At 49.3% G+C, this 24,855-nt stretch overlaps 1 protein-coding gene across 1 annotated transcript; it reads left to right on the top strand.

Annotated features, from left to right (window-relative positions):
• Window positions 1–828: 828 nt before the first annotated feature.
• On the top strand, window positions 829–22,870 carry LOC144134383 (uncharacterized). Its single transcript, XM_077667306.1, has 10 exons — window positions 829–852; window positions 1,654–1,846; window positions 5,740–6,429; window positions 9,459–9,672; window positions 11,912–12,062; window positions 13,415–13,536; window positions 16,777–16,897; window positions 18,147–18,329; window positions 19,379–19,495; window positions 22,649–22,870. The coding sequence occupies exons 1-10, from the start codon at window positions 829–831 to the stop codon at window positions 22,796–22,798; spliced, it is 1,965 nt and encodes a 654-aa protein (XP_077523432.1). The 3' UTR covers window positions 22,799–22,870.
• The last annotated feature ends 1,985 nt before the right edge of the window (window positions 22,871–24,855 follow it).

The raw sequence follows: 24,855 nt of genomic DNA, 5'->3' as shown, positions 1-24,855 counted from the left end.
AGCCAGCTGAAGCTATCGTGTCACTCCAGCTTTAACCAGAGCTAAACCACCGCCAGTTTTTTTTTTATTGACTTGTATCAGATTACAACTGTGCCGACGGAAGGCTGAGAGGAATGCTAGGACATGTTCTCTTCAGTTATCCGGTAAAACCGCTATCTAGAGCGATGCCTGGTACAACTGCTCGACTATCGTAGTGCGCCGCGAACCGCTAAAGTCCAACCGACTCTGCTATGTTGTGCAACTGCTGTGAAGCCCCAGTAGCTATCTTGCACCATACCAGCGACTAAATATGTAGCCAATCTAAAATCGTGGCCCTTGTACAACAGCTATCTAGTATTTTTACTTGTACGTACTATAGCGGTCAGCATTTGTATAACGTCGGATATAGCACAACCGCTATCTGTTTCTTACGGGCACCCAGTTAAATATGTAACGGCTGAATAGGTTACCTTCCGTGCCCTTTTCGCTGATGTATTGAAAAATTTAGGACGCGGAGTTTTCTTAATGTACAAGAAACGAATGCCTGACAGAAACACTGACTAATAAGTTTTTTTTCTTAAACCGCAGTCGATACAGAGTAAGTACACTGCAGTCGAATTGTTTTTTCTTGTTTCTAACTACAAACCCTCCTATAGCCTCTGTGGCGCCCATGTCCGCATGTCCTGGAGAGGGGGTCGCTGCGTAAATGCGTGCAGCGGTTATCCGACGTCACGCGGTCGATTTCAAAGGAATGGAGAAACCTGAGTAATAGACAACAAAAACTCTTCTTTGAATATTATCGCTCGACGTTGTGTATTTTTGTGTATGCCATGATATGTCTGATAGCGCATGTTAGTGGGCTGTCTTGGTGTGGTAAGGCAGCCTAAGCAGCCCGGTCGTGCGCTATCAACGTACATTCTATTATACAATTACACTGGAAAACCTAAAGAGCCGCCGCGGCGGCGCAGTGGTTATGGTGCTCGGCTGCTCATCCGAAAGACGCGGGTTCGACCCTGGCCGCGGCGGTCTCATTTCGATGGATGCGAAATGCTGTAGACCCGTGTCACTAAGCGCCAGTCAGTGTGCGTTAAAGCGGCTCTGAAGGGGGCTCTAATAAAGTTGCGGCATGCCTGGGATATTGAAGCACGTCTCTTCACGAATAGTGTCCAGCAAGGATTTTTTAAATGCGCTCTGTAGAAGCTGAGTTATCTGTAGTTAAAATTTGAATTTCATCGTCTTCGCGCCTTTCCCTCTCCTCTTGTAACTTTTTGCGAGCTGGAAGGTAGGCGCTCCTTCGCCGACCCACCTCTGGGAGCGAAGCTTCCCTACTCGCCGGAGATAACCGGCTTATTGGCCACGACCACGGTAGCTGCCTGACGTCTGAAAGAATCTAACCAATGGCCACCTCTCACATTGTCTACGAAGATGCGGGAGACGGAGGAGGGTGCGAGCATGAAAAAGTCGCCGGAAAGGGCTCGCCAACTTTGGCGCGTGATTGTGGGCTGTCTGCTGCGTGTAGAAGAGTATTATTTGCCTCTGGTTTTCATGGCAACACAGTGCAGTGATTAAGTGAGTTAATGTGCTCTCATCGGAAGGCGTTTCAGAGCCCCTTTAAAGAACCTCATGTGGTCGAAGTTATTCGGAGGCCTGTACTACGGCGTACCATCATGCTAGAGTCACTTTAGGACGCTAAACGCCATAAACCATAACCTAGATCTGTGTGTCTGTCCATCCGCCCGTAAATGCACTGTCATTCTTTTTTTTTTTTGCAGAAGCGAAAGTAGCAGCATTGTGGCCATCATCTTCTGCCTGACAGTCATCGGGCTCTTGGGAGTGATCGGCTTCTTTGTGATCGGTGCCCTCGGACGTAAGCATTACCCCTGCACGCTTACCACTCGCGCACTGGCTTTGTAGCCCTGTGGGGTGCTTCTTTATGCATTAGAATCAGGTGAGCGCGCAGAATGTTTAAAACGCAACGATTAAGAACACACAGATACCTGCGAGAAGCACATATATGTCAGTGGCACCAAACCATGTGTGTGTGCGTGTGTGTGTGCGCGCGCGCGATGTGTGCGTGTGCGTGCGTGCGCGCGTGGGTGTGTGGGTATGTGCGTGCGTGTGTGTGAGTGTGTGCGTGAGTGTGTGTATGTGTGTGCGTGCGCGCGCGCGTGTGTGCTCGTGTGCGTGAGTGTGTGCGCTGGTGCCACTGGCACCAACATTCATCAGCAAAATATAATGCGATGCAGAGACCGTCTGAGAAATGTACTACTTGTGAGAACTGTATGCTCATGCATACGTAAGTGGCTAAAGTGCTATTGCAAAATATCTCTCTCTCAGTCTGATTGTAATTATGCTCTGCGATTTTTGTCCGAGCATTTTTGTTTTAAAGAGAAAATTGGGTTCCAGGGCCACTGCCGGTGATTGTTGTCTCGTAACGCCATCGCGCTGCTCAATACGGCTGGAGCCCGCCACGGTTGCTCAGTGGTTATGGCACTCGGCTGCTGATCCGAAAGACGCGGGTTCGATTCAGGCCGCGGCGGTCGCTTTTCGATGGAGGCGAAATTCTAGAGGCCCGGGTCAGTAAACAATAAAGAACCCCAGATGCTCGAAATTATCCGGAGCCCTCCACTGCGGCGTCCCTCATAGCCTGGGTGGCTTTGGGACGTTAATCGCCGTAGAAGCAAAAGCGAATCAATGCGGCTGCGGTATTGCTCAAATCGTAATCTACCGTGTTCATGTTTCCACGCCCTGAGCGTTGCTGGGCCCGAGGTATCAAGTGACTCTGGCGGGGCCGCAGCGGTGGCCTAGTCGTTTGAGCATTCATCTCGCATGCGGGAGGTGCGGGGTTCGATCCCTGGTGCCGCTGCGCGAGCATACCCTCCGGTTATACAATGAGCACACGCTTTCCTCTGGCCTGGTGCTCGGTTTCTTAAGGGAAACTAGCATTTATCCCCACCTTGAGTAGACTAAAACACATAGTACCATGGCGCTATTTGGCCACAGATGCCCTTGCACCATAAAAAATCATCATCATCACGTGGCTCGGGACATCCGTGCAACGCCACCGCTCCGCTTTGACTTCACTTGTTCGCTCTAAACTCTCTGCCGCACCAGACACATTTGGCCGGGATCCTGAAATATGCAAGAGCTGTATTCGCCTAGTAGAGCATATGCGTTGCAGCAGCCCATTACATGTGGAGAAACCTGAGCAGCCATGTCGAGACGTGTTGTTCTAGTGACGGTGTTAATAATAAAACCAGTTCCACGCCACAGCTTCAGCTATATAGTAACATACTATATTCGCCCCGGTAAATATCAAAGAGGTAATCCATTGATCACGGTGAGCCGATAGATTATCGTCCAGAGAGCTCATTGAGTTTTTTGTTTTCATAAAATAACAAATAGGATACTAGCCGACGGCTGCACCTGTCACTTTGGCTAAGTGGTTAGGGCGCTTTTCTACTGATCCCGAGTACCCGGGTTTGAACCCGACCGCGGTGGCAGCGTTTCGATGGAGGCGAAACGCTAAGAACCCGTGTGCTGTGCGATGTCAGTGCACGTTAAAGATCCCCAGGTGGTCGAAATTATTCCGGAGCCCTCCACTACGGCACCTCTTTCTTCCTGTCTTCTCTCACTCCCTCCTTTATCCCTTCCCTTACGGCGTGGTTCAGCTGTCCGCCGAGATGTGAGACAGATACTGCGCCATTTCCTTTCCCCAACAGCCAATTTCCAATTTTTCATTTTATGTCAACGGATCGCGTCCGAACACAGCTCTTGTATTTTATATCGTATGACACAACCCCACAGGACCAAACGGAGAGCGTACACTGAGGGAGAGGGAGAATAAGCATTGAATTGCAAAACGAAGACCGGAGCGGATTGTGGGTGGGGTCCTCACAGTCCAAGACTCCAGTGGCTTCCGCAGACGCTTTGGCGATGGCGACTAGCGCCTCCTGGTCTTCCAGGGTGCCACTGGCCAGCGTCACCTCCCGCTGCTTCAGCGCCGCGTTGTGCGGCTTTAAGTGGTTCGGTTTATCTGAGCATGTCCTCGTAATGTGCGTGAATGTGGGAATTTCGCCACACCAAGGACATGCATCTGCGTATAATTTTTCGGTGAATGCGATGTAGGTGGTGGTGATTGGGGAAAGTGTTTGGATGCGTCTTAGGTGGTAGGAGTCCTCTGGGGAAAGTTTCCTATGTGGCTGGGGATAGAGACGCCTATTTAGGCGGGTTGAAAAATGGGTGGAGAGGTGGTAGAGAGTAGAGTCAGTGTGCCCCGCTCGGTTGGTGTAGTATTAGGCATCTGACCTAGTATTGCTATCGATACCTGCATGTCCTGGGACCCAGGTGATGACACAATCATACTGGAGATGGACGCCCAGTATGGGGAAAGCCGTGCGCTGGACATGTCCACTCCTATAGGCTCTACAGGCGGCGTGGGAGTCGGTAAAAACGCTAGTGCCGTGGTATTGGGTGCCCCTCATTTTGATGGTGATGGCTAGCTATTGCAGCGGCTTCTGCGGCCGCCGGATCCGGTGCCGTGAACGACGTTCCAAGAAAAGGGGTGTAGGCGTGATTGACAGCAGCGCAAGCATATCTGTGGGGCTGTGCACAGGAAGCCGCATCCACTTACATAGCCAGGTGTCTTGGCCGTATTGCCTGCGGAGGCTGCGAAGACTGGCCTGACGGCGCGGTATCTGTGACTCGTGGTTCATGGAAATGGAGCAGTAAGTGTCTCACAAGCCTCGGTGGACACCCGAACCGCGCCGTAAGGGAAGGGATAAAGGAGGGAGTAAAGGAAGCAAGGAAGAAAGAGGTGCCGTAGCGTAGGTTTCTGGAGGAGGAGGAGGAGGAGGAGGAGAAAACCTTATTCTAGCCTGTGGTTGTGGGCCGTCTTTAGAGATGTTCTCTCCTTGGTTGTATCCCCAGTAGTGTTCTCTACGAGCTCGAAGAGGTCTCTGGAATAATTTCCACCACCTGGGGTTGTTTAACGTGCACTGACATCGCACAGCACACGGGCGCCTTTGCGTTTCGCCTCCATCGAAACGCGGCCGCCGCGGTTGGGTTCGAACCCGGGAACTTCGGATCATTAGCCCAGCACCCTAACCACTGAGCCACCGCGGAGGGTTCAGGCTAAATCTTGAAATAGAAATAAAGCAGATTTCAGTTGGCAGTTCATTGTTGGCTGGTAGTGAAGTACAGTAGTTCTACATTCCTTCGAAAAAATATTTAAGCGTAGGAAAAATAATTACGATGCCTTTCTTAGTGAGGTCTATTTTTTGACTAGTCTGGAAAGTTCAAAGGGCTCTGACTTGACCTGAAAAATTTCCCCAAAAGTATCGCGGGAAATTATTTTCTATGGTGCGATAAAGAGCCATAAATTTTCTGTAAGAAATCGGGGAGGGTCGGTTGCAGTCTGGTGCGTTTAACGTGGAATTGTACACCACGGATGACATTTTCTTGGGGTAGAGCACCTGCCTCGCTTTCGGGAGGTGCTGGGTTCGATCCGCAGTGCCGCCGGGTATGCCCACCAGTTTTCTAACGGATACAAGTAAAGCAACCAGCCTTTTAAAAACACAGAATGTCCTAACCACGTGAGACCAACTGAGGGTTGTTTAGAGTCGTGTGAGCTAGAGTCGCGCACTTTTAGAAATACGCGTGCCCAGCAGCTCTCATCTGTTGTTGACTGGCCAAGCGAACTTGTCGCATCGACGAAACAGCAGAACTGAGTCGTCTTTGTTTTCACGACTTTGATCGCAGCAGACGAAGTACTCGACGATGACACGTCCGGCGTTGGCGAAGGCGGTGGAGGCGGTGGCGGCGGTGGAGGTGGCGGTGGCGGCGGTGGAGGTGGCGGTGGCGGTGGCAGTCCGTCGTCACCACCTCAGCCCGCCCCTCTTCCCCCGCCGATTGTGATCCCAGCTCCCGACAGAAAGCAGGGGACAGGAGCGACACCACCCCAACCGCCCGGACCACAGCCCATTACCTTGCGACCGGGACCGCCCGTAACCATGTTTCCGCAGCCGCCTCCACATCCACCACCGGGTCCAATAGCGCCACCACCCCCGCCGCCGCCACCACCACCACCGGGCCCAATAGCGCCACCACCACCGCCGCCGCCGCCACCACCACCGGGCCCAATAGCGCCACCACCACCGCCGCCTCCACCGCCACCGCCGCCACCGCCACCGCCTCCGCCTCCACCGCCTCCACCGCCGCCCCCGCCGCCCCCGCCGCCACCGCCCCCTCCGCCCCCACCGCCTACACCACCACCGCCAACGACGCGGAGGACAACTAGGACAACTACTACAAGGAGGACAACTACAAGGACGACAACCAGGACTACGACAAGGAGGACAACTACAAGGACGACAACCACGCCTACGACAAGGAGGACAACTACAAGGACGACAACCAGGACTACGACAAGGACAACCACGACCCCTCCGCGTAAGGAACTTTCGCAGCCGTCAGAAAAATAGACACCACGCAAATTCAAAGATACTACAAGCCACAAGTCAGGTTCTTAACTGAGAGGGGAACTTAAGTGGAACGATTAGACAGATAATAATAGAGAAGAGTGACCTTACAGTGGAGGGAGGCGGGGACATGCGCACTGCTGGAGTGGAAAGTAAGAAATAGAGAAAAAAACGGTTAGGGTTCAATGTGGCTTGCACCTAGTTATGGGAGCGACAGCTGTGTTAAGCATGGTCTCCACTGTCTCAAATCAAATGTCAAAGGTCAAGGCCATATACCCAGTGGTCATCGTCATATGATCACGTGGTCATACTACCATAGCTTGGGCCATACCAATGCGCAGTGAAGTTAGGTTTGACCTTGTGGTGAATTGAAGGTCATTGCTCATCCACATCGAAATCGGTAGTTGTACCCTGAAGAGTGGAGCTGTCTCTTTAAATTACCGAGAGCACTTAAGATACTTAAGTGAGAATAATTGAAATTCTACTCCAATTATATTTTAGTACTTATACAACTCTATTCTAGTTCTATTTCTTTGTAGCAGTGGTGCAGTTGTTCATTCCATATTTTCCCGCATTTGATGACGTCACACTGTTTCTGCCAGTCGCGGGTTCTCCGTCACTCCGTCACTTTTTGGGCGACGCCTGGTTTTCGTGTCGGTGAGCCATCTAATGCTTTCGAAGTTATTAAAATTCTAAAACAGGAACGTTACAACGAAACTTTCTCATGAGCTGAATACACTCGGTGAATTACTCAAGGTATCATCGCGTAATTCTGCCCAGTAATTTGTTTCTTTTCATTTAAGACACTTTTCAAGAACAGGCCAAGCGAGATATCGCTGTAGAGGTGGTGAGGAAAGCTAATTTATTCGCAGAAACAGAACGCTGACGGCCAAAAAAATGTACACCCGCTCGAGGGACGTGGAAATTTGGGCCTGTTGGTACTGCATTTCGTTAGTCAGCGCACAAAAAACACCAGCACACTAAGAATGAACGACACGGGCTTCCTTAGGGGCAATTGGCGCCCAGCAGCTCTCGGAAGTCTGTGCTGAAGAGGGGGGTCAACTACCGCCATATAAGGCAAACACACGGTGCTAAAATATCTATCTAGCAAATGGCCCACTATTGCTGCTTTCGCTGAGAGGCAAAATGAGGTGAACAGTTATGTCGTTGTTGTAAAACTGAGAACTGCTGTGTTGATAGAGCTTGGAGCTTTCTGCAGGCAATTAAAACATAGATTGCTGTGACGAGGTCTTCACACAACGTTCACATCTAGGTTAATATTGTGTTGTCTGCAAAAAGTCGCGTTAGAAGCTGCCATGTCAAAGACAGTATCGCCTGTCACACTTGCCGCAGTTTCGTTCAATGCAGTCATTGGTGCACAGCTGTGAAACTGCAGTGCACCACTGCCGGAACGTCAACATGAAATTTCAGTTTACTGGTCTCTGTTTTTTGAAATGCAGTTTCACTCAATTTCAGTTTATTTGACAGTCCTTCCTTACTGCATGGTAAGAGTTTGGCTATACTCGTATGCAACTCAAGAACGAATCTCCTTTTCCCCGACAAAGGATCTCCTTCCCTCCAATGTCGTCGACCGATTCTCATGACCCTGCTAGGGTGACAATGAACGGAGTGGAAGATGAAAGGGGATTGATTGATTGATTGAAGACATCTTTATATGCTGGATATTCGTAGAACACGTGGGTGGGCCGCCTAGTCCGGTAGTCCACTGGTTATTGCTGCTGCGCTGGCCCTCACCACCAGCCAGTGCTGACGGTCAGGATCATCACTTGGCAGAATAGACTCCCACTGCTCCTCTGAGGGGTTTGGAATGGGGTCAACTTTTGGGTTAAATTGGCATGCCCACACCATATGGTAGAGGCTAGCTACCTCTCCACAGTGCGGGCACTGCGGAGAGTATAGTGTAGGGTACCACTGGTGTAACGTAGCTAGCGTTGGGTATGTATTGGTTCCTAATCGCCTAAGGGTGTTCTGCTCTAACTTATTGAGGGATTTATGGGGTGTTTGGTACTCCTTCCTGGCTGTTCTGTATGGTGCGAGATTGTCAACATACCTTGCTAAAGCAGTTAGATCGCAGCACCCTTCATGGTCATATAGAAGCGCTCGGGCACGCCTGTGAGCGGCTTCGGTTCCTCCTGGTAGTTCCAGGCGACCGAGAAACCAGATGACTGAGGCTTGGCTGGGTGGATGCTTAATCAGCAATGACAACCCTGACCTGTGAATTAATCCATTATCGAAGTTGCGACAGGCGTTCTGGGAATCAGTGAGCACAACGGCGTTGGGGTTAGAGGCTATAGCTTTGCAACAGCGGTTTCCTCTGTATGAGTGGGGTTGGGTGTTTTCATCGAGGCGCAGTTACCGATCCTGAAGGCTTTGAGACCACAATAGGCATCACTCCATCCTTTGGTCCTGCGGCGTCCACGTATAGGGTGTTAGGTTGCTCGTCCCACTTGTCAAGCCTTTCTATGTCGTCGCCTGCAAAGCTCCCAGCTACTCAGCACTCCGTTGTGAACGAAGGTTAATGTCTGGTAGCAATTTTTTTTTACAGCGCCTGCTTTTTATAGCAACTCGTTGCCATCGTTCGCCTGAACTGACGTCATCGCAAAGCAATCTGACGTGACCCTCACTTGACCGGTCACTTGTATGACTCGTTCAAACTTGTCAGTTCACCAATGTGCACCATCCGTCACATTAATGGGAGAGGTGACGTATTAACTGTGATCGTTACAGTTGGTTTAACTATTGACTGACCCTTCGAAAAAGCCTTATCGCATTGTTTCTTCCACACACCCCTTAGACACTCAGGTGACACTGAGACGCATGACGCAAACCTACCTTAAACTTTTCCTTTTCCATTCTTACTTTTTAACTGAAAGTTTGAAAAACTAAACAATTTCCCTAACTTTCATGAGCGTTTTTTTCTTTCTCTCTCGTCCGTGACGTCAGCGCCACGTCACGGTTCCGCATCTGCTTTCGTTACAGCCCGCAAGGAGCTGGTGTGCTCGGTGAACCGCGCAGCCACCGTACCTTTGCTTTACCCACCCGAAGGACTGTGCCACTACCTGTACTACGCCGACCTGTTCGTCCACAAGGAAGAGATTGTGGCCGCCGAGATCGAGGAGAGCTTCGAGGCCTTCAAGACACAGTTTATGACGAATTACAGAAGAACCGAAGGAGGCCTCGCTTTCGACATTAGGTGAGCGGCGGTCGGCCAGCGCCACTTGCGCGGGTGCAACACACACGCACACGCACACGCGCGCACACACACACACACACACACACACACACACACACACACACACACACACACACACACACACACACACACACACACACACACACACACACGCACACGCACACACACACGCGCACGCACGCACGCACGCGCACGCCCGCACGCACGCGCACGCACGCACACACACACACACACACACACACACACACACACACACACACACACACACACACACACACACACACACACACACACACACACACACACACACACACACACACACACACACACACACACACACACACACACACACACACACACACACACACACACACACACACACACACACACACACACACACACACACACACACGAGCGGAAGCTCGCTTACACTTGGCTACGCTAGGTTCGATGCTTGAAACGGCTCGCAGGCGTTTCAGGCACGCTGTCAGCTGCGTTCTCATCCATGGCGAAACTGCATGCGAGAAGGGACGTCGCCTCCTTAAGCGAGCGCCGAGTCACGTGCACCATCACATGACCACATGTGGCAAAGCGGCGGTCGGAGCAGCGGCGAGTCACGTGGTCTGACGTCACAGCTGCACCGGCGGTCCTCTTGTTGAAGGTCAAGCTTCAACTTTCGATGACCTTGGCGAAACATGCCGTAGTGGAGCTCTCGCTCCAAAAGCCCCTGTGCCATTCCATGTAACTGCATTATTGAGAACCCCGCGGGGGTTGGATTAAATCGGAGCTTTCCACTACGGCGTCTCTCACAGCCAGGTGCCAGTATCGGACGTTGAGACCTACGTACCGTACCAGAGCTTTCTTTCTTTTTTTTACTTGTTGATATTCCCGTCTTACAGTTTATTGCTCTGGTGTGCGAATATTGCGGTGAGCTTTTCTCGGGCGTCCGAGGCTGTGCGCGAGAAGGAATGATTAAAAATAATTTAGTTTCTCTGAGAAACTAGGTTCTTATTCACCATTACTATTCTTAAAACGCGAAGATAAACTCAGCACGTCTTACTGTCTCGCCTTAGCTACCTCCGATTCATTTTTATGTACAAATTGGTTTATGCAAGCAGCAGAACTCCATGATCGCGATCCTGATTTGTTCTTACGCCCTAAACACAAGTTACTCAATAAGGGAGTAAAAAGGGAGTAGGCGGTCCTCTAGCCCACTACCTAATAGGGATAGGGTTTGATTTGCAAGAGAGTAAATTTGCACCTTTAGAAATACGAATACTTGCAGTTGGGATCGGAAACAGATTCCGCCATAGTTAAGACCATTCAGGAGAGCGTTCATCATAGCATAGCTAGACCCATAGCTGCATTGCTACGAGCGGAGCCTGGCCGGTCTTGGGGGGGGGGGAGTTAGTGCCACATGGTTTGGTTTGATTGGTTGGATCATAGACGGTTGTGGCCAAGTACTACACCAGGGTGGCCAAATCCTGCTCTGGTGAGAGAGTGCGTTGTCGGTTCTGGTCACCGAGATCAGGCCGCACTCCAGGCCTGGTTATGCAATTCCGTCGACACGCGGATTTTTTTTTAAAGCCCGGTGGAGAATTGCGCGGCACCAGGATTTGAGCCCCGGTCCTCTTGCACGCGAGGCGGATGTTCTACCTCTACGCCATCGCTACATCGCTGCATCGCTGCATTTGGGAGTTTAACGTCCCAAAGCGAGTCAGGCTATGAGGGACGCCCTAGTGAAGGGCTCCGGGAATCTCGACCACCCGGGGTTCTTTAACGTGCACTGACATCGCACAGTACACGGGCCTCTAGCATTTCGCCTGCATCGAAATTCGACCGCCGCAGCCGGGATCGAACCCGCGTCTTTCGGGTCAGCAGTCGACCGCTATAATCACTGAGCCACCGTGGCCGCTAGCCAAGTTTATAGGATTCCTATATTAATTAACTTTGAGTGTGCTATCAATTTGTATCATGCTCAAGCATTCCCATCAGATCGAACTATAGGTCATCAAGTTCTTTCTACTTCACCTGCACTGAAATGCAGGCGGTTTCCAGTGCTAAATAGCAGGGACCACAGAAACTATAGGCGACTACGACGGCACACTTCTTGTTGATATCATCACCGTGTTGCCTATCTATCTTTTGATAAACTCCCTTGACAAGTCTGTTGAGGCATAAGGTCTTTGAAGTCTCAAAAACGATCGTTTTGATTTTTCTCCGTCGCTTTTATTTTCAGATACACCTCCGAAGGCGACTTGAATTCTAAAGTTGAACAACAACTTGGCGATCTGACCAGGATAAACATCAAGCACTACGGCATATTGAACGTCTTGGCTCGTGTGGACAAGATGCAAGCACTCATGGACAAGTCCAGGGGCCTGCTCAGGGTAAGTGCACAAATGTTGGCTTCTTGTGCGCACCTTTTATTGCGAAAGCATTAGGTGGCTCATCGACACTAAATCCCGGCGTCGCCCGAAAAGTGGCGCGTTACAAAACTAGCGATTGGTCCCTCAGGTATTTCTGCACTGCTCTGACTATACTTTTCGAGCAGTTATTTAAAATGATTGAGAAGGTAGTTCGCGATGGTGTTTCTCTTAGTGCAGCGAGCGTTTCATTCACTGGCTAAATTAGCAGAGAAAGTCCGCACGAACATAGTACTGTGGAGGCCTGCTGCGAAGTTGGGCGCCAGTATCCGTAAACATGGCGCACGCCGAGTCGGCCGAGCCTCCTGCGCGCAGCGCTGAACAGTGGTGTTGCTTCCTTCTCAGGGATGGAGCCACCAGTCGCAGTGGTGAGGGGGCACCGAGAAACAAATTTCGGAGCGCACGCCCTTCTGATCGGCTCAGACAGCCGTAGCCTTCACTGTTCCGCAATGAACTTGCGAGATGAATTACCGACTTAATTTCAGTTGTTGCTCTACGTTTAAGCTCAATAAGTATATTAAGGACTACCGATCCGTCCCAAACTTTAGCATTTAACTTTCGCTAAAATGAGAACTGACTCAGGTTGCTGCCGCTACTTGCTATGCGGCGGTAACATGCCTCTCCTGTCGGCTATCTCTACCGCTGGAATTTCCGCATTTTTTCTTTTCACATTATTCGGCATATAATCGTATACTGGCATTGAGGAGTGAAAACAATGCTTCAGTTTTCACAAGAATGTAACGACGACAGTCAGGGCTACCTTCAATGTGACCAGTCCCAAAGGTCCACTTTCCTAATGTGTGTGTGTGTGTGTGTGTGTGTGCGTGCGTGTGCGTGTGCGTGTGCGTGTGTGCGTGCGTGCGTGCGTGCGTGCGTGCGTGTGTGTGTGTGTGTGTGTGTGTGTGTGTGTGTGTGTGTGTGTGTGTGTGTGTGTGTGTGTGTGTGTGCGTGCGTGCGTGCGCGTTGTGAGGGGGGGGGAGATATGTACGTTGAAGCAACCAACTCGCCCTTCTCAGATCCTAAATCAGCCCCGTATACAGCTTGCGTTGTAATATATCGGCTTCAGTGGGAGCCCAACTCACCAATACAGCTCAGCTCGATAATAGAGTACCTGTGTATGTACTGCAAGCGTTGATTGCCTCGAAGGATGTATGTAGTATCTCCATGAGACCTAAGTTAAGTGAAGCAACAAAATGTTAAGTGAAGTCAAGTGAGGGTATAGGCTACACCTAATATATAAATGGATATCGTACTCCATATATTGCAGTAGTGTAATGCAAGCTGAATACGTGATTAGCCTTTATTTTTTTCTGCAGGCTTTCAAAAGAATTCAAGGCGCTGACAAAAATAGGAAGACGATCATAGCCATCGGCTTGATCGACTACAACGAAACCAACGCGTGGGAAAGGTACAAGAACTGGATAAAGGTGGCTGTTAAGTGAGTTCGACTTTTTTTTCTCTCGTTAGCGTCAAGATATGTCCAAGTAATAGCGTCACGGCAAGAAAGCAGAAATCACGCGAGATACAATTGTCTGCCAAAAAGCGCAGCTTTTGTAGACCACACGCACTGTCCTAGGAATTCTCGCCAAGCGCATCTTCCAACGGAAAGTTGGTTATGAAAGCAATTTTTCGCATGTCTATAGCTAGGGGTTGGATTTTTTGGTTTGAACTTAAAAGCACCAATAGAACCATTTTATCAAATTCGATTTCAATCGCATACATGTCACAACTAGCTGGCTATTGAGCATCAGTTACAGTAGGCCACCGGAGAAAATTGAGAAAGAGCTCAGGATAAGTACAGCTGTGAGGCAGCGGTATCTTTGGAACTTAGTAGTACCTAGGTTATAAGTTTCGAGGCATTGTTCCGCGAACTCGACCTGCCGTTGGAAGTCGGGAGGCTCCATGTCCTACCCTTACAAAAATGGTCTATAGAGAGTCTATAGAATTATATTAGACTCTATTGCCTTCGTATAGACATTTCCTTTTATCTATTCATAGTCCATAGCATTTCTATAGACAGAAGCCTAATAGAAGTGTATGGCCATAAATCCATAGGTTGTCTATACACTGTCTACAGAATTTCTACTGCCTATACAATGTTCTAGGCTTTGTCCATAGAGTGTCTATAGACTTTATGGACAGAAGTCTATGAACAGTCAATAGACTCTCTAAAGAAGTTTTTGTAAGGGTAGCCAAGCGCTGTCGGCTAGAGTAGCGCCGCCGGCTCAGATTTATCGTTGGCTTAGGTTCTTCGCACGGTTAAGTAGGTTTTCCATCCACATAGAAGAACATTTAGCATACTGCGCAGCCTACCGCTAGCCGCCACTGTGCACGCCCATGCAGGCTATAGCGCGCTGTTGACGGGAACGTGGCGCCATCTAGCGCCTTCAGGGCGATCTGAACATGAGCAGTGTCGGCTCGCGGTACGCTATAAGCGGTACAGCGGAAGGAGTCTCTCGCATGTGAACCTGCCCTGATTCACATAGAGACCACTGAGCAAACTGAGCGACGGAGCGGCTTATCGCGATGAAAAAGTTTCCAACTTTCTGGAAAGCTGGTTCACATACAAGCGACTGAGCCATGGAGCGGAGCGTCGCGACGAAGAATTTCCAACTTGTTCGAACCTCGTCACTCTCGTCGCTCGAGTTGCCACGACGGCTCGGAACAGGTTTTTGCTCCGCGGCGGCAGGAACCGAGAGTTTTTTCGGTCGCATGTGTAACAGTCTTTATATTCTGCTCAGCTGAGTAACTGATGAAACAATCCAGTCAATAACTGAACGCCGCAGAAAATCTGCTTTCCAAGCAACTGCATGGCGTGTGGTGTGTTGAAGGGTTGCCAGTTATACCCCTGTCACACGGGACGTTGAATGTCATTCGCAGCGAATGACATTACGTTTGAATGGCGTTTTTTTCGCTGCTACACGGGCACAGTCAATGACATTCACAGCTAACGACATTCGCCCATTGAATGAGTTTCCCGAACTCATGCAAGCGCGACCTGTGTAATCTGGACGACAGCGGCTTGGCGAAAAATTACAAAACTGATTAGTGAGAACAAAACGTATTCAAAGAAAACTTTATTTTAATTGCTGCAATGAACTTTTGAATCATTTTTTGATGTAAAATAAGGTATTTGAAGCGATTTGCGCAACTACACTCTTGTTCCCAGTCGCCGCCAGTTACTGTAGAGACGGCCGCGTTTGTTTACAAACCGTCCTCCATCTTGCCTGAGTAGCTTGGTCGTCACTCCATTTGCCTTCAGTGCTCGCAATGGAAAACAACTCTGCAGCTTCGCCAGCCCAGCAGAAGGCGTGTGAACAAGCAATGTTTGCTTGCACTGTTGCTCATCAGCGACTGTCAAGAATTCGGCACCAATTTCGCAGCCCTCCATAGTGCCGACAGCGGGAGCAAGTGCGGGCGGCATGTACGGGAGGGATCGTGAGCGGCTTTGAGCCTGTCTTGCTTTGGATATTTCAGTGGATTGCTTGTTGACTATTGCTGCCGCAAGGCGTTGCAAAAATTTTTTAAAGAGTCTATTAATGTGTAACAGTGTGATACTAGCAATAAACATAAAATATGTGTATGAAAAACATGATTTGTAACGTTCTGCTGTCATAGCAGTTAGCCGATGGACATCGCCATCATTTGCAAATGCCGTTTTGTGTACCCGTGTAGAACGGGAACGCCAGCAGGCAATGACATTCGTTGTGAATGTCATTCGCTGCGAATGACATTCAACGTCCCGTGTGACAGGGGTATTAGTGAGTAGCGATGACTGGCCTCCTGTTACTTGATTCGTTGTAATTAAAAGCCAATTAAGCTTTACTAACGGCCCATTTTGGAGCTTTGGCTCTGGTCAGATCGCCAGGACGACCAGCGGGCCCTCGCCCGCCGGTTTGGAAATATTCTGGGCGTTTAAATTGGCTACCTGAAAAAAACTGGACGAGGCTTAACCAACCCTTCACACGTCAGACATGTCGTTTCCGTTTGTTCAATGTCCGTAGGCTATGTTTAGTTGGTGACGCTGATTGGCGTCTTCAATTAACTGTTTGTTGCCCACGAGGTGGCCACGCAAGGTCTCTAAACTGTATACCGCACGGAAAGTAGGCTCCTAATTGCTGTAGAGCTTGCGCACCACCCTTACAAAAATGGTCCATAGCCAGTCTATAGATTTCTTGTAGACTCTATTGCCTTCCTATAGATATTTCTTTTTGTGTAATCATAGGGTATAGACAAAAGTCTACTAAAAGTGTATGGCCATAAATCCATCGATTGTCTATAGACTGTCTCTCGGATTTGTATTGCCTATAGACTGTTCTCTAGCACTTGTCCATAGGCAGTCTACAGACTCTACAGACAGAAGTGTATGGACAGTCTATAGACTGTATAAAGAAATTTTTATAAGGGCGGGCTGGTGATCCAAAGGGCAACGGTTCGATTCTCGCTGGACCGCTTTTTTGTTATTTCCGGCGAAGGTGCTTACTGCTACCACTCCGCGACCCCCTTCGTCAATGAGGATTTCCTGACAGCGCCGGCGTTTTTTTTGAGAACGGTAACTCTAATACTATCACATTAATAAAATAATATACATCCATCTCTCTCTTTGCACATATTGGTAATTTCGCAAAATACCAGAGAGCTCTGCTGCGACTCACGGACATCTCTATTTTGGTTGCAGCGAGTACGAAGCGGACACCGTCATCGTCATAAGCTCGTACCTAGGCACAGACGACGTCACGAAATGCAGGATCTTCCCTGCCGACTCGCTCAACATCGCTGACGGATCGGCGCCGTCCATTGTAATAACCGCTTGTTTATTTGTTCCCTTGTTCTATTGTTTGTTTTTGTTTTCTCCTCGCTGTTCTCGTGGAGGCGCAAGAACGAATTGCGTGAGGAGTGGGTTAAGCAGATTGGCCGGGAGATACCGTAGGGCATTTTCACTGCTTTAACGGGAAGGTACACGCGCGGTGGAAAAGAAGCGCGTGGTGACTGACAGACGGACGAAGTCTGCACAGACGGATAGTCTGGACTGACAGACTGACGGACAAACAGAGGGACGGACGAATGAATAGGCTTTCATGCAGACAACAAGGTCTCGGGTATATGGGCAAAAGGCAGATGTGCTGTGCCTGACGGGGACCCACACACCCGATACACTCCTATCATGCTGGAAAGGAAACAAGAACATCGTACATATCGTCACGTGCAGAACAGGAATAAGGCTTTTCCGCTTATTTACAGTTATTTATGAGTATATATTATTGCAAGTACCTGCGGCGCCCGAGGGGCATTATTGGAAGGAGACCATTCAGTACGGTATTCAGAGCAGTATAGCGGACATGTAAAAATCTGCGCATACATAGTAGCGCTTTCCCGTACGCGGTAGTGGTAGCGGTACGCGCTATGCTGAAAATATGTAATCTCCTTTAGTCATAACGATAATCAGCAGCAATCAAACTACAATCCAGAGTAGGACCTCGTGCCGCCTTATCTCCGCAACCTTCCCAGTCTCACCCGCCTACCTTTCTACCATCCCCTGCTCTACGTTTTCCGCCTCTTGAATCTACCCCATTACGTTAAGTGGAAATCAGTTATCTTTCCTTCACATTAGATACCCTCTTCTTCTTTATTATTTCAGGTAGGTTATCATTAATATCATTTGGTGATAATAATAATAATATTAATTGGTTTTTTGTGGAAAGTAAATGGCGCACTATCTGTCTCATATATCGGCGGACACCTTAACCGCGCCGTAAGGGAAGGGATGAAGGAGGGAGTGAAAGAAGAAAGGAAGAATGAGATGTCGCCCAGCACACGGGCGCCTTAGCGTTTTTCCTCCATAAAAACGCAGCCGCCGCTGTCGGGTTCGAACCTGGGTACTCCGGATCAGTTGTCGAGCGCCCTAACCGCTGAGCCACCGCGGCGGGTTTTGGTGGTACCTCCGAAACCTGATAATATTAACCCATATATGGCCACAGTCGGTCGCCTGCTTTCACTGTGTCCATCCCGTGCAGAGAGAGAGCGAACGGGTCGCACTTGATCTCGCAGATGAAGCACTCGGAGCTGGTGACGTCATCGTTCCAGTATCAAAAGGTGGACGCTGTGGTCGGCCTCACGCTTTTCATGGGGGCGCGGGAGTACACGACTACCCTGCCGGACGATCAAAAGAACAACACCATGGTCCTCCTGTACTCCGGCTGCTCTGCAGAGTCGTCCACGAATATTGACGCCGTAAGCAACTCGACTCTCTCAAATATAACGAATCTTCCTCAGTCCGCTACCGTGAACAGCTCCGCAGGGCGCCACTGCGCGTGAGCAGAACGCCACGGGGGCACCAGATGGCGCCAGGTTCCCGTCAGCTGTAGGGTGCCTCGATATGTGCCCCCCTACCGAGCGGCGGAAAGGGGCGCGCGCATCGAGGCACCCTATGTAGCTGCGTGCATGCCTGTCGCGTCTGGACCAATCAGCGCCTAGGTAGTGGTGCCCCGCGGAAGCGCATTGCGGTAATGGAACGCGCTATGATATACCTATCTTTTGTTTTATATGCGCTTCCAGAGGAGCACGATGATGATGATGTTATGTTGATTTTAAGAGCGTTAGCTCTTACTAAGTTTGGTTAGAGATTCAGTTGGGTCTGCTACCACCCTGAGATCCCAGCCCATCTGTGGCAGCAACTACTCATCACGTTTAGAGATTCTGTGGGGTCTGCTACCACGGTGAGATCACAGCGCCATCTGTAGCAGCAACTGGAAAACAGCACATCTCTCGTTGAGACCTTTAGCGCCATTGACAATAGCATTGTCGAAGCCACCTGCCGCGTGCCAATGATGACGTCACGGTCGAATATGATGGATAGAGGTGGAACTATGCCGGTATGACGTCAGGGGACGAAATGGCACCACTTGCACTGTAAACAGGGCTTTTATAAGCATGCGCAGCAGACGACGTCGCTGAACCCAATGTTACCATTGGCTGCGGCGTCGGCCAAGACTCCCAGTGGTCATTGCGAAAGCACGTGACTTCCGGCACACTTTTTGGCGTGCAGCTCGAATCACCGTTTATGAAGCTTTTGTCTCGAATGGCGAGGGCCTCTCCTGAGCTTTCCTTCCTCCATGCCCGTTATGCATACCTCATTATAGAGCGATGGGCGGCGAAAGGAAGGTGGCGGAAGTACGTCATCGTGGGCGTCCGTCCCCGCGCACTCCGCCTGCGATGCTCAGCTTTTTCGCACTCTCGATTCGCACTAGGCGTCCCGTAACCAGGGATTTTCTCTCTCCCAGACCTGCGAAGGGAACAGATTCAATCAAATCCGGGGCGTGGAAACGAATGTCAACATCGGGTTCCACGGGTTCGGGCTGTCCTTCTTCTGGGACACGAAGAGGACGCTACTGGCAAAGGTAAGGACAGCAGAGCTCCCTCACAACATCTTGTGCGCTGCCCGCCAGACAGAGATTCCTCAGTATACAGGGTGTTCAATTTTATACAGGTTTAAAAATTATTTGTTTTAACGCGGTAATACTATTCCACAATGTAAAGGTTTTAATTGAAAGCCGTTTTTTTTTTGAATAAGCTATAATTGCTGCAGAACACCGTTTTAGAGGCTGGGCTGTGTGGCCTTGTGAAAATCTTGTTCAGACGTATTTGTAAGTGATAAAATGTAGTAATAAGTATAGAAGTGTCCTACTTAACTTAGTTGTTCACTTTTATAGAACGTTATGAACCGCTGCGCATATAACGAAGTGACGTATGGCACCAGCTGTGCTACTCCCTGCTTAACATGTAGTCAGATACAACTCAAGAATGCAGCAGCTTTTCCCCGTCAAGGGACCCTCTTCCAGCCATTGGCGTTGGCTGATTCTCATGAGCCTGCTAGCGTGACAAAGCAGGGAGTGGCAGATGATTTTTTTTTTTGCCGCAGGCTAGATGCCAGTTCTGCAAAAAGTGTCAACCACTGTTTCATGAGATAACGATTTTAGGGCAAAAGCAAATTTACTAGGGCAAGGGAACTACTGGAGGCATTTCATATAAGGAAGAGAGGCGTATATTGTGTTAGCGATACGTCAGTGAATCTATACAAATCGGAGATGGCATATCTTGAATGGTTCTGTTAATAGTGGTGTGTGTGACCTGGTATCTGCACGTGATCTGGTTTTTTCCTTATATTTGCTGCGCTGCCAATGAATAACGTTAGATGAAGTTTAGGGCTAGTATTGTGTGCCTCTTTCTTGTGTTCGTCTTGGTTGCGCTACAGTTCTTTTTTTACCAGTGGCAGATGAAAAGCGATAATCCTCTCCTTCAATGGTGGGGAGTAGTCTCCTCCCTGCATTGTCACGCTAGCAGGCTCATGAGAATCGGTGGACGCCATTGGCTGGAAGAGGGTCCTTTGTCGGGAAAAAGCCGCTTCGTTCTTGAGTTGTATCCGACTATAAAACCAACTACTCCGAACCGAAGTTCTGCCTCAACCGCTCTAAATTGATTCCGTCTGAAGGGATATCGATGCGGCTTGAAGACGAAGAGGCGTGTCTGAACGAAAATTTCATCCCATATATAGGATGAAACTTCGGTGTCAATAGACACCAGACAGTCAGGGTGTCTTTAGACACCACGCAGTCAGAGTGTCATAGACATCCTTACTGCGGCAGTGAGCCACCGCGCGCGAACTGACACCGCACCTGTGTACGTAGTAGTTAGGGCTAACTTTTCGTATATTCCATGACTACAGCGCAACGAACGGGACGTAGAAGAAGGACGTCCCGTTCGTTGCGCTGTAGTCATGGAATATCGAAACCAACTCGCCCAGCAACTTACCTTGTCGAACTTCATTTGCGTATATATATATTTCTAGTATGACTGTTGTATGCCTGTACAGTTAACTATTTTATCTCTCGTGTGTGCATGTTCTGTGTACAGTCATGAGCAATATGGGTGAAAACAAACTTTTTGCGGAAAGTTGCGAATTTTATGGTTTTTTCTCCAGCAAATCTGACAAGCATTTTTGGATATTATACGCCAAGAGTAAAACTAGTTAGAAATCAGAAGAAAAAGCTATGCAGTTGTCACACATGACTATGGAGTGATCCATTAACGACTGCTTGAACTGTTCCCTCTAATACTGCTCACGACTGTACATGTTTTTTCCTGTACTGGAAGTATAATGTCATTTACTTCTCTCATCTCCAAATTCCTCTCTCTTTTTTTCTTCTCAGTACTATCTCCTTCATACCTGCCGATCGCAGTCTAGGTGCCGGCTTGAATGCCGCAGGTTCTGTGGTCGGCAATCCTCTACTCTTGTGTTTTTTTTACTGCGCTAGTACTTACACTCGCCATTCACCTGCCCACTGTGTCAGGCGGCAACTCAGTTAATCGTGAAAGATTGCTCGGGAATAGCGACCTGGATCTCTTCCCAACCCAAGCAACCAAGTTCCCCTCGTGGGCAGCACCTGCTATAGAAGGGCAGTGGCGCATCGCTTGACCGCTGCACCACTGCACCAGGAGTGTTAGGAAGTCTCCCAAGGTTCTAAGAATGTAGAGAATGACCGGATATATGGGCATTAACCCATTATCGCTATCCGAACAACTGCCATCCGGGAACACTGGATCTTAACACCGGAACCGAAGTGAAAACCGAACTGCTAGCGTACCTAATTCACATCTGGCCTAACTACGTAAATAGGCCGTCATTTTTTTAAAGGGACACTGAGGAGAACTCTATCATTTTTTTTTGTTAGCAAAATCTGATACTTCGGCATTTCATGGCTTTGTTGCCGCTTGTCCGGGCGCGAAAGATGCATTTATTTCAAAGAAATTTGGATTCGAAGTTGAGAAAGTTTTTCCCGCCGCTCTGATTCGAACTCGAGAACTCTTATGACGGCACGGAGAACTCTTATGACGTCACAGAACGGAGTGACGTGATACGTGACGTAAACGCAGACTCCGTGATTTCTGACGGCTAGCGGTGCGGTGCGCAACCTTCCTTTGCCAGTCTCAGAGATTCGGGACTTCCATGAAGTAAGGAAAATTCCTCCAAGGTGGCGCCTCTTGTCCTAGTAAGTCATCACGCTTGTACTTGCGAGATTGGCCTGTGGCGGCGACACCTGTATTTTGGTTCTTGCTATTTTCTAGATTACAAGAGCTTTGTTTTCAGTAAGAGTGGCGTTTTTGTGATCAGGAGCTGCTATTCTATCGATACAAGCCAACTTCAATTTCTCCCCAGTGTCCCTTTAATAAACACCACTCGCGCCACAATCAAACCACCCTATAGGCAGCAGCCCCCCCCCCCCCCCCCTCCCCCAAACCTCACCTTAGCCCGTGAAAGACGCAGTGTCTCAAAGTAAGGGCAATCTGTTTCTAGCCGCAGCCTCCCACTGCATCAGCCGATGCACCAGCGTTCGTGTTCGACGTAGAATAAGACACACAACACAAGCGCTCATGTTGTGTGTCTTATTCTACGCCCCTGTTTTTTTCGCTTTTACGTTCAGCATGGTAAACCAACTCGCCCAAACTCGGCCTTTATTCGATTATCGATTCACTTCCTTGCGTGGCGAACACAGGTGAACTACGTCAAAGGAATTGCCCGTCATCGGTTCGCTTGGCTGTACCTGGACGTAAACCTCGCCGACCCCGACGGCGTCTGCGGTAATCCACAGTGGCAGAACGTTCAGGAACTGAAAACGGCGTTCGCAATCGGCAACACGCCTTGACAACAACGCCCGCGGTTGCCAAGCTGATACCCAGAACGGAGTCCCTGGATGAAAATAAATGGCGTACGTTTGCCCACAAGCGACCGGGTAGCGTATCTCTAAGCCATAACCTGTGCAGACGGAACGAGACGAAGACGCGGGCTCGATCCCGGCCGCGGCGGTCGAATTTCGATGGAGGCGAAATTCTGTAGAGGCCCGTGTGCTGTGCGATGTCAGTGCCCGCTAAAGAGCTCCAGGCGGTCGAAATTTCCGGAGCCCTTCACTACGGCGTCCCTCAAAGCCTGAGTCGCTTTGGGACGTTAAAACCCTGTAAACCAAATGAAATCGAAGCAGACGACACTCATAGAATTGCGATCTCGTGACATGATTTTGGCTAAAAAGCGTTGAAGAATGCAACCTAAGAGACAACACAATCCCAAGGGAAATGCTAAGTTATTTGCATGCCTGTAATTGCTGCGTTAAATAAAAAGTAAAAATTCATTTCGAGCGCGAGGTTTAAACTGCGATTTTTACTCTATGCCATTTCACAATACAACCTAAAAGGTGACACATCGCAACAGCAAATGATGTTTCATTTGTTTGTGTCTAATTTTTCTTTTTTTTACACAAGAGATTTCACTTCTTGGAAAGACGATTTGAAAAAATATTATATACATATGTACAGATGCCAAGGTTACCGGATACATTGACATTCACAAGTAGACGCGACGCTAAGCTTGTAAGGCCAGCCAATTAAAGAGGTACCATAAGCATAAGAAACTGATCAGCTCCCTTCGAAGACGGCCAATTATTGGCCACACAGCGCGGCGTCGAAAGCCACCAGCGAACGCTTTGCATCGATTGCGCCATAAACTAAAAAGACCAGCAACTATTAACAGGCGAGCAAAACGGCCGCTGCGGAAGCGGCCGCAGGAGACAGAGCTCGAAATGCCTGCCCACGGAATCCCGCATGAACCGCGCGCCAAAAGACACGCGCTACCACGCAGGTGACTGTAGGGTGGCGATTACATTTCGGAAGCGGGCAATTCGGACAGGTACTGGAGCGTAAAACACCCCACCGTTCTAGCCGATCACAAGTAGGCAGCACTGCCCACCCAAGTTTCCAAAGTCGCGTAGGTGATCCGGGAGAGGCGTCGACGCTATGCGCGCCCACTGAACGCGGCGCATCGGTGAGCGGCGAGCCGCCCGCACAACAGGCAACAACATTATGTCCACCACACGGTCTGCAACGATGTTGGCATCAGGTGCTACTGCGCTTAAATGTCTGAAAAAATCCACTGACGTAGCATAGGAAGCGGTAGGCTGCCCTGATTGAGGTCCATGATTAACAGGGACCGAGGGATTCAAAAAGCGCAAAGGGCCCAAAAAGTACCGCGCCAGGGCTAGGAAAGGCTCTCTCGCGTTCAAACGAAGTGGTCGTAGGTTGTACACAGCGAGCCGAGCATTTCACATAATCTTGTACATATCGTTCAGCTATAAGCACCTACTCGCCACCGGCCGACCTCCATGTGGTGCCTTTCGTACCCAAAATGTGTCGCACCCTTTGTCGTACAGCGTTAATGGTGGTGTACGATTTCTCATTGCATGCATGTGCTAGTCAAGTTGGAGGCTAGCTTGCGACAGGGATTGCAACCGACTACATATGCAGCTTCAAGTGTATGCCTGCAGGCTACCTCTTCCTTTAAGGCGCGGTTGACGTGTCCTCCGAGATGTGAGACCGTTACTGCGCAATTTTGTTTCCTCAAAAATCAATTTTCTAATCAAAATTAAGGGCGCCTCGCTAAAACACCAGGGTGCGATTTTGAGCATTGGCCTGTTTGTCTTCAACGTTTTTAGTTCAAGGCTGAAGACCGGCTTCTTCTACAAGAGGTGTACCTACCCTGAAATTCCTGTAAAATCCTGTCGTCGTTTGAAGTGCATGTCGCTAAGCCCTACAACTGTAAAGGTCTCTCAAATGAAGTTATTGAAGGTATCCACTGTGAATTATATATCTCAATGGTGAAATTTAAAGCCACTTCTTATCGCCTATCACATAGGAGGTAAGGAGTTGAAGAAAA

The sequence above is a fragment of the Amblyomma americanum genome, chromosome 5, assembly GCF_052857255.1.
Source record: "Amblyomma americanum isolate KBUSLIRL-KWMA chromosome 5, ASM5285725v1, whole genome shotgun sequence".
NCBI lineage: Eukaryota > Metazoa > Arthropoda > Arachnida > Ixodida > Ixodidae > Amblyomma > Amblyomma americanum.
This window is presented reverse-complemented; position numbering and strand designations above follow the sequence as displayed.

Bases quoted from the DNA above. Each gene is read 5' to 3' on its own strand.
- LOC144134383 (XM_077667306.1), top strand. From the start codon at position 829: ATGTTAGTGGGCTGTCTTGGTGTG. The intron at 6,430-9,458 runs GTAAGGAACTTT...CTTTCGTTACAG, and splicing joins GACAACCACGACCCCTCCGC to CCCGCAAGGAGCTGGTGTGC. The intron at 18,330-19,378 runs GTAAGCAACTCG...TCTCTCTCCCAG, and splicing joins CGTCCACGAATATTGACGCC to ACCTGCGAAGGGAACAGATT.